At 39.5% G+C, this 10,493-nt stretch overlaps 1 protein-coding gene across 1 annotated transcript in view; it reads right to left on the bottom strand.

The window, feature by feature from the left end:
• ACER3 (alkaline ceramidase 3) overlaps positions 1 to 10,493 on the bottom strand; it is a 100,429-nt gene that overhangs the window by 7,328 nt on the left and 82,608 nt on the right. The window contains exons 9-10 of the mRNA XM_053924193.1: positions 10,123 to 10,227; positions 395 to 440 (exon numbers count right to left, since the gene is read on the bottom strand). Coding sequence (XP_053780168.1) covers positions 395 to 440; positions 10,123 to 10,227 — 151 coding nt within the window. The remainder of the gene's footprint in view (positions 1 to 394; positions 441 to 10,122; positions 10,228 to 10,493) is intronic.

Here is a 10,493-nt window from a genome sequence, read left to right as displayed (position 1 = left end):
ATATTTTTTCAGATTTGTACCAGATTTCAGAAACTGTGTTTATTTAATTTATTTAAATGTATTAAGCATCTATTTGTCAAGCCTGGAGCTGGGAATTAAAATAATCTCAGATCCTTAAAACAACTCTGCAATGTAGCTATTAACAGGTCCATTTTATTGCTGAAGAAACTAAGGCTTAAAGAGAAAAGTCTTGCCCAAGGTCATAGTGCATTAAGTGGAAGAATTAAGATTCAAGAGTATCTGGTTCTGAAGCTTGTACTCACTCCCCTACCTCTCCACCCCATCCCTTTCTTCCACTCTGTCCCATCTTCCCAATACCCCCTCTCTCCCAACACACACACACACACACACACACACACACACACACACACACACCCCTGTGAAGTGGACTTACCTTCACTTTTGGTCTACATCTTAGGTAAAGTGTTCTTGTATATACACTGAAAGAAAAGGGGAGAGGAGAAAACTCTTCATACTGATTTTTAATCCATGCAAACTGGTGTACTGACAAATTTAACCATAGTGTCTATGTATATATAAAGAACAAGCAACACTGGTACATCTTTTGTTCTTTTAGCAAACATATATATATTTAATCCTCACCTGAGAACATGTTCCCATTGATTTTAGAAAGAGAGGAAGGGGGGAGAGTGGGGGAGTGGGGGAGTGGGGGAGAGAGGGAGAGAGGGAGAGAGGGAGAGAGGGAGAGAGGGAGAGGGAGAGAGAGAGAGAGAGAGAGAGAGAGAGAGAGAGAGAGAGAGAGAGAGAGGGAGAGAGGGAGAGAGACACCGAAGTGAGAAAAGAACATTGACGGGTTGCCTCCTGCATGTGCCCCAACTGGGGCTTGAACCCACAACCTAGGCATGTGCCCTGACTGGGAATTGAACCAGCAGCCCTCCAGTGCACAGTACAATGCTCCAACTGAGCCATGCAACCAAGGCTTAGCAACCTTTTTTTTTGAGCACCTACTCTGCACAGGGCACTTGGCAAGATGCTAAGGGAGACAGAGAAAGGATCAGCTCTCAGACTGTGACCTCAGGATGTTGGTAGCTCACTAGGGAGCATTTCACTCATGCTTCATAGGATTCAGGTTACGGTTGCTAGTTTCCTCTCTGAAGATATACGGCAGCAAGGATTGGAATATTCTTAGAATATTTTGGAAATGGTTATATCAGCTCTACAGGATTATAATACAGATATAAAATAAACAGAAAGTTAACAGGTTTTCATAGCATCCTTTAAAATGAATCACCTCTGAAAATATCAGATTCTAATATCAGTGCATACAGCAAAGGTAAATTTAGATTTACCCCTGAAAAATTCATTAAAATGTTCATAACATACAGCATACGTAGTTTTGTGTATAGCACACTATTTAAATGTATTTGAATAATAACCTACAGTGTATCATATCTGCGCATATGTAAGACATAATGTTAGAGTGTGAAAATTTTTCTCTTTTATTTAAGATTTTATTTATTTATTCTTAGGGAGGAAGGAAGGGAGAAAGAGGAGGAGAGAAACATCAATGTGTGGTCGCCTCTCAAATGTTCGTCACTGGGGACCTGGTCTGAATCCCTGACTGGGAATCGAACCAGTGACCCTGTGGTTCGCAGGCCAGTGCTCAATCCACTGAGCTATACCATCCAGGGCAAATTTTCTCTCTCTCTCTTTTCAAAGATTTTATTTATTTATTTATTTATTTATTTATTTATTTAGAGGGGAAGTGAAGGAGAAAGAGAGGGAGAGAAACTTCAATGTGTGGTTGCCTTTCGCATGCCCCCCACTGGGGATCTGGCCTGCAACCCAGGCATGTGTCCTGACAGGCAATCGAACCTGCAACCTTTTGGTTTGCAGGTCCGTGCTCAATCCACTGAGCTACCCCAGCCAGGGCCAAATTTTCTCTTTAAGAGAAGGAAAAGGCGAAAGAGCATGTATAGTTGAGTTTGTGCTATTTCATGTGGCTATAATGTCACTCTACCCAAAACCAGAACTGTAAAGACAAGCATCAGTATTATGAAGAATACTCTACTATCTTAAAATATAACCCCTCTGACCGTTAATCTCTAAAGGAAGTTGCCACCTTTTCCCTTTTCTTTAGGAAAGAATCCTGAACTGGGGCACAGAAGCCTGGATTCCAACTCTTGCTGTTACCTCCACTGCTCCCAACAGTACCTGCAGCAGTGGGGCAGGCACTGGCCCAGAGCTTTCTTCTACACATTTAATCCTTAAACAACCTACCAGGTGGGTATTATTGGTCCTGTTTTGCATGAGGAACGGTCTCAGAAAGGTCAAATATTCCATTCGAGGTGCCACATCTAGGAAATGCTTGAAACAGGACTTGAATTCAGGTTCTGGCTCACTGTAAACCCATATGCTATACTCTGGCCAGTGACCTTGAGCAAGTCACTTCTCTGGGCCTCAGTTTGCTTTACCATCAAATGAAGAAGTTGTATTAGCCAATTTCTAAGGTTTCCTAGACTGATTTGGGGAAACAGAAAAACTCTGGGCTCAAATCCAGGCAATGGCACTAAGACCCTGTGTGAGGTGCGGGACGGGACTACTCCGAGCTGGTCTTTCCTCACGTGTAAAACAGTACCTGCCCTACACGACTGCCATGTAAGGGCTAAAGCAGGTGATATCTCCCAGTGCCTGGCCCAGCTGGGGTTATGAGCTTAAAGGTCAGACTTTTTATTATGGAACATTTCAAACATAAATAAACGTACCTATCACATAAAGTTGTTAAAAAGTCTTATCTTCTCAAATTTGCAGCATCCGTAATGACATTTCCTTTTACATTCCTGACACTGGTTATTTATGTATGGTCTTCCTCTTCTCTTCTTGCTTAATCTTACCAGATATGTTGGTTATTAAGGTACTGTACCTCAGCCCCAAATCCGCCCTTCTAGACTCTGTTTGTGAGGCAGAAGCTGAGGATACAAACCACGTTTCTGCCCTGACAAATGCTCCCTGACAGGCTCTTCTGATAGAGGGCACTCAGGAGAGACTGTAAAGCTGGAGGAGAAAGAAGGGACTTCTTCCTTCCTGTTTTATTTGCCTTTTTTTAAGTACTTGACCAGAACTGAATCCACTACCCTTTAGTTACAGAATGATGCTCCAACCAACTGAGCCACACCAGCCAGGGTGTTCCTGTTTTATTTTCATGAGGGGCTGTTCCTGTGGTTCCTGTGAGCAGCATCCTGACAACACTTTGTCACTGTGGCAGCAGCTCTTCATTCCTGTAGCAGCAGCACCCTTCTTAAGGGGCCTGGGTTCCCTCCCATAGGGGTCTCTCCTCTGAGCTCACATACCAGCACCAGCTGAGTGGTACCTCCTTTTCAGACTTCAGTGTGGAGACCCTAAAATCTTCAGTATTCCCCCCATCATAGGATCTATGTCCCTTCTATTTAAATTTGTGACTTTGACCAAGAGTACGGAGAAAGCGACACCATATGTACTCTGAAACTAGGTTATAAAAGGCCCTGCTGCTTTCTCCTCGTTCTCTTGAGATGTTCCCTCTGGGAGAGCTCATCTGCCAGGTATGAAGGCTGATTACACTGAGGAGGAAGAGACCACGTGCAGGCAGCTCTAGTTTATAGCTACAGCTCCTAGATGACAGCCAGTGTCAAATGACACCCATATAAGTGAGTCATCTTGTACACCTATCCCACCTGGAGCCTGACATCTGACACCAACGCAATGAGAGACTCTATACGAGGACTGCCTAGCGGAGCCCTTCCAAACTCAAGACCCACACAACTGTGAGCAAAGCGACCTGGTTTATTTTAAACTGGTAAGTTTGGGGTTGCTGTATGACATTAATACCTGAAATATGCCATCCCCAAATTTTTTCCTGGAATTTCAATTATTCTCACTTTATTTTCCATTTCTCTTAACCTCAATTCCATATTTTTGTCTCTGCTGCATGTAAGTAATTTTCCTGATCTTCCACTTCACTAATTCTCTCCAATTGAGTTTAATCTGCTATTAGTCATGTATACTGAGTTTTACATTTTCGTTACTACAGTTTTTATTTCTAGAGATTCTTATTTGGTTATTTTAAAAATTTGATTGAAAAAGTTTCCTTTCCCTTGAACTTACTTTTTAAGTTTGATATATTTCTTCAAGCATAGGAATCGACATTATTTTTATAATCATTGATAATTCTAATATATGATTTTTTGCAGGTCTCTTTCTATTATACTATTTCTGTTGGGTTCTTGCTCACAATGTCTTATTTCCTTGTGTGCTTGGTTATTTTTGTGCACTAATTACTTTTCTTAAAAATAGCTTTGGAAAGTTCTTTGGACACTGTGATGAAAAAGTCTTTCTTCAGAGAGGTTTGGTGTTTGCCTTTGCCAGACACTTGGGGGAATGATGCAGGTCTAAGACAGCCTTCGCTGAAGCTCAAGGCATGAGGTTCTCCTGTTCACTTAGGTGGACGGGCTGCAAATCTTTGTAAGAGATGGATGATGGCCATGACTTCCTTCTTTTTCTTGCTCTACTCCGTACCAAAACAATTTACTTTGCAGTCAGTTGACGGTGGAGTATAAAGTAAGTTTACTCCTGTTTCACCCAGCTTGACGTGAGGAGGTCTTCCATCACTCTCTTCCTTGAGCTAGCTCCTTTCTTTTGGTTAGCCCTAGGCCTTGATTTCTGTTCCCTTTGTTCCACGAAGCCATAAAAATCAAAGCTTACATTTGATGGACTGTCAAAAATTCTGCTGGTCCAAAGCAAGTGTGGTGGACCTTTTTAGGTACTTCTTTCTCTTAGACTTTGAATTATGAATTTCTTTTAATCTTGCCAATCTTTGATGCTTTGAATATTTTATCCAACACGTAGTTGTTTTTTAGGAGAGTATTTGTCTAAATAACCTAGGCTGGACTTACTGCAAGAGGAACTCCTATTCAATGTAATAATTTGAATAATCTATGGAGTAAGCAGTATTATTCTTATTTAGTCAGTAAATTGAGGCTTAGAGCCAAACAAATAACTTTGTTAGTTCAAGATCATTACACAATTATGAAGTGATAGAGCAAAGATCTGAACTCAGATATTTTTATTCTACTGTGTTAACTGTCTGAAACAAACATTTGTACAGTAGTTAAGTCTTTTTCTAAAAAAAATATTTATTTATTTATTTTAGACAGAGGGGAAGGGAGGAAGAAAGAGAGGGAGAGAAACATCAATGTGGGGTTGCCACTCACACAGCCCCTAGGGGGGACCTGACCTGGCCTGCGACCCAGGCATGTGCCCTGAATGGGAATCGAACTGGCAACTCTTTGGTTTGCAGGATGGTGCTCAATCCACTGAGCCACACCAGCCAGCGCTAAGTCTTTTTTTCTTTTTTCTTTTAGTTGAGATATTATTTTATTTTATTTATTTTTAGACAAGAGGGACAGGGAAGGAGAAAGAGAGGGAAAGAAATACCAATGTGTGGTTGCCTCTCGTGTGCACCCCATACTGGGGACCTGGCCCGAAACCCAGGCATATGCCGGGATTAGGAACCAGGGACCCTCAGGGTCACAGGCCAGTGCTCAATCCACTGAGTCATACCAGCCAGGGCTGAGGGCTAAGTCTTAAAGGGCACATGTATTATACTATTATCAAATCATCCCATTGAAGTAAATATTATTATTCACATTCTCCATTCCACGTACCAAAATTTCCATCAAAATGACTAACATTTAACATCCATTTTTTATATTAGTTATTTAGGATGGAATATATTCTATTCTTTCCTTCCTCCTTTAAAAGTCACAGTAAAAACACTTTAACATTAATAGAAAAAAAAATTAACTCAAAACCCTGCCACCAAATCTAATCAAAATGCTTCAATTTTTCTGTATTTACTTTAACTGTTGTCAACATGCAAATTAATGTTTACACAGATGTAAAAATTACATATATAATTTTTGGTTGTTTCACTTCAAAATCAAAATATCTTTCTATGTTGCTATACACTTTCATATGTATAATTTTAAATGGCTGACTAAAGGACATACTATAGTTTATGACTGCAATATTGGGTGGTTTCTTTTATTTTTCTTCTATTATTGTTATTATTTTAAAAAAATTTTTTTTAAAGATTTTATTTTATTTTTAGAGAGAGGGGAAGGGAGGGAGAAAGAGAGGGAGAGAAACACCAAATGGTTGCCTGTCACATGCCCCCAACTGGGGACCCAGCCCACGACTCAGGCGTGTGCCCTGATGGGGAATAGAATTGGTGAGCTACACCAGCCAGGGGTATTATTGTTATCATTTTGTTAATTAAATAACATTGTGATCATTTCTTTTGTGTTTATACACACATGTTCATCATTCTGGGTTACTTCTTTAGGATAAATTTGGAAGATTATAATAACTGGGATAAAAATATAAACATTTTATTTTCATTAATACATGTAGTATCAAATTTCTTTCCAAATAGGTTGCATTAATTTACACTGACGAGTGATGTGTGATCATACCATTTGCACTGCAACTAAAGCATATCTAAGGGAACTTCGAAATACTGTGTGGATATAAAGGAATCCTGTTACCAGTTAGATGATCACTTTTCTATTTGCTCTTTTACTACAAATACCTAAAAAGAATGATCTGGAGGCCTGGCCTTATCCCCCACCTTTTTTTAATTTAAAAATAGTTTCAAACTTACAGGAAAGCTGCATGATTGTTATGAAGAATTCCTGCATCCTCTTCTGCAAGATCCCCAATTGTCATCATTTAGCTACATTTGTTTTATACACACACAAACACACACATGTGTATATATGTGTATCTATACCTTAGACAGTCTTTGTACTACCTGATGCCCACCGTCCCTGAACATTCCACTGTGTATCACAACAAAACAAGGAAACTCTGCTAAATTACCACAACACAACTGTTCCAAACAGGATACTAACGTTAACATAACACTACCCTCCAAGTCAAGACTTCATTCACATTTCGCTATCTCAACAATTTCTCTTTCTTCTTTTTGATCCAGGTTTCTATCCAGAAACATACATTGTACTTAGTTTTCAAGTCATGTCTTTAGAAGTCTTTCGTTGTCACTCATGTACAAGTACTTCATGGTCTTAAAAGAGGACAGAATTTTCATTCTGCAGAAGAACCTTCAACCTGGGTCCATTAATGTTTCCTCATGTCCAGACCCAGGCCCTGCACTTTCGGCAGGAATACTACAGAAACGATGCTGAGCTCATCTCAGTGCATTATATCAGTTCACCACTATATCGACCTGCTCCATCACAGGTAATATTAACCTCAAATTTATTGTCAAGTTGCTTGCTGCCAGTTTTCTTCACTGTAAAGTCACTGTTTTCCCTTTTGTATTAGTATGTCATGGGAAGACATTCTGAATTATGCCCGTATGTGTTCCCCATCAAGCTTCCACCCACCAGCCAGAGCATCCATTGATAACTAATGCCTATCAACTATCCCTAAGATCGTTGCCGAACGGTGATTATCTGTTTCCACTGTTCCTTCTACATTTGTGAGTTGGTGTTCTTCTTTAGGGAAGAGCTTTTGCTTCTCCTCATTTTTCATTTATCTATTTACATTAGTAAACACTCATGGATTCCCATTTTATTCAATAGGCTGTAATTAGAAACTCTTGCTATTTAATTCTGATACTCAAATTATCTTAGCTTTGGCCAATGGGCCAAAGTTTGCTGTCAGTTTCCACAGAGGACACAGCTAGGTAATATATGCATGTGTGAACACAGGTATACATACACATTTATAATACACACAACACATATACATCTTTTTCTATATCTGAGTGTGTGTGTGTGTGTATATATATACACATACACACACAGGGTGGGGTGAAAGTAGGTTTACAGTTGTTCAAATGGAAAATAACACATTAATAAATAATAACAATTATGTGTATGTATGTCACACATTCATCAGTTTATACCAATACTTTAAATTCTAATCTTACCCCCTTAGAGTTCCTTCTAGCTTTTTCTCTTTCATATTTGTAAGTCCCTTCTGAGACTGGAGAAAATTGGCTTTTGTTATCCCAAATATATTCACTTATTGTTAAACGAATTTATTTCCCATCTCCAGTCACCTCCTCCTTCTACCTCCTCCACACACCTTCTCCTCATCATCCTGTTTCCTTGCCCTACGCAGCAGCCCCTTTCCCGACACCACCAAATTTTCTTGGAAGCTCAGCATGCTGCTACCACTGACCCCTTTTCCTCATTCCCTGTTCCTTGGACGTTGAATGCTACTATGTCTGCACAACACTTCTTCCCCCTCAGTGCTTCCTTGAAGGGTTTCCACACTAGGAGGAGAGAGGAAAAAATGAACGGAAGGCAGAAAGGAGAAGGTGGAAAAGGAAAGGGGAAAGTGGAAAACTCTAGTCTTTTAAAATAGAATATAATGAGAATAATTTCATCTCGTCCTGAGTATTCATTATAGACTGTACTGTATTATACTGTGATAATGCCCTTGGGACTTCTTGGGCAGTGTTAAGGTGCTAGGTTTTTAATTCTTGGGTTTGCTTTATAGTTATTCTTGTTTTTGCTTTTCTATCCTGTCAATTTCCACAAGCATTTTCTCCTATATCCTTTCCCTTTTAAATTAGATATTTCTCATATGCTATGGGCTGAGAATCCAAATAACCAATGAAGTAAGAGGTTGCAAAAAGTGAAATAAATACGCTTAGAGCCAGAGTTTAAAGAGCTCTTCCATGATTAATAACCTTGAGCTGTTAACAGCATGAATTCAGTGATTCCTATTGAGCTGCACAGATGTTTTATTTATATAATCCCCAGGTAGTTAAATTTTAGATAATTCAGGTTGCCTAAACAAGTTATCTCCAGATAGGTGAGATGCAAATGCTATTTTGAAGAGGTGTTCTAAAAACCCCACTTAAATCAGAACTGCACCATGTTTTCATTCTGTGATCTTATCAAGATCATGTCCCTGTGTGGTCCAAGTTAAATATTTCTTAATCTAGATTACAAAATCAATTAGGGAATGCAAACATGAGATTACCATCATATCAACAGTAATACAGACGAATCAGTTTTATCAATTAGTTGATAAAATCAGCCAGGCTACTCAAGTAAATTTTCACATTGGCTCAAAGTAATAATTTCTTCCCTTTTCTACAAATATTTCAGCTCTCTCAATTTTTGAGAAGAATTTGAGATTAAGCAGCCTGATCCCCTGGTAAAGAGATCAATATGTATACATTCACTCATTAAATCATTTAACAATACATACCAAGTGCTTATTACATGACAGGCATTGTTCTATGCATTTGGGAGTGTAGCAGTGAGTAAGATAAAGTCCCAGTTGCTCTCAAGGAACTTACAGTCTAGTTGGGGGAGGTAAACGATTAAATAAATGTATAACTGATTATAAATGCTTTAAAGAAGAATACAGCCCTGGCTGGTGTGGCTCAGTGGATTAAGTGCTGGCCTGCAAACCAAAAGGTCTCTCTGGTTCAATTCCCAGTCAGGGCACAGGCCTGGGTTGCGGGCCAGGTCTCCAGCTGGGGGCGTGTGAGAGGCAACCGACAGATCTACCTCTCACACATCAATGTTTCTCTCCCTCTTGTTCTCCCTCCCTCCTTCTCTAACAATAAATAAATAAAATCTTTAAGAAGAAGAAAAATATAGCCCAATAATAGGAGAGAGTGACATGGAAGTACTGTTTGGATAGGGTGATCAGAGAGAATCCTGATTCCGTATTTGCTGTAGTGGCTGACCTCCAACAGACTCTTCATTAGGGAAGCAGGCAAAGAAAAATGGCAACCAACTTATTTCAGGGAGGGAGACAAATTAAGCGGGGGACTTCAGATACTCATACTTTTCCAGGCCCCCCTACTCAGGAGGTCTGAGTGCTTTTCTTTTCTCCCTAAGTTTATTATTTAATGCTGATCAGTAAGAAATGGAAATATTTATATCCTACTTTCATTAAAATGTAGATCATGTGTCAGAGGGGAAGGGACTTGCACAAGGTCACCCAGTGGCCGAGACAAAGCTGGAACATAAGTTCCTGATTCTGTCTCCAAGATCCTATTTGAACAATATAAAAAACAAAACAAAACAAACAAACAAACACTCAAATACTAGGGTTAAAAAGTCTATTTCCTACCTGAAAAGGATGTGAAGATAAGAACCAAGGCCAGTTAAAATATGCCACCATGCATGAAACTGTGTGGTAACACCTATGATAGGCGGTACCTTCTTTCGAAAGTTCCTGTGAGGAGAGAGGGAAAAAATCACCATTTAAATGTTTTTAAATATTTAGTAACTAATGCTGACAGTCTTAGGGCATTTTGAAATACCGTTCTCGAATATAGCAATTATTTAATTTCCTCAAGTCTGCTGTAGTCTGCTGTACTGTTTTCCAAAGTGCATTGTAAGGAATAGTATTCCCAGCAAAAGTTCCATGAAGAAATGACTCTGTGGTCAATGTAAATGTGGGAAATAGTACAGAGTTTATTGCCCTCTTGGAGATCTGTG

This window comes from Desmodus rotundus, chromosome 5 (assembly GCF_022682495.2).
Source record: "Desmodus rotundus isolate HL8 chromosome 5, HLdesRot8A.1, whole genome shotgun sequence".
Lineage (NCBI taxonomy): Eukaryota > Metazoa > Chordata > Mammalia > Chiroptera > Phyllostomidae > Desmodus > Desmodus rotundus.
This window is presented reverse-complemented; position numbering and strand designations above follow the sequence as displayed.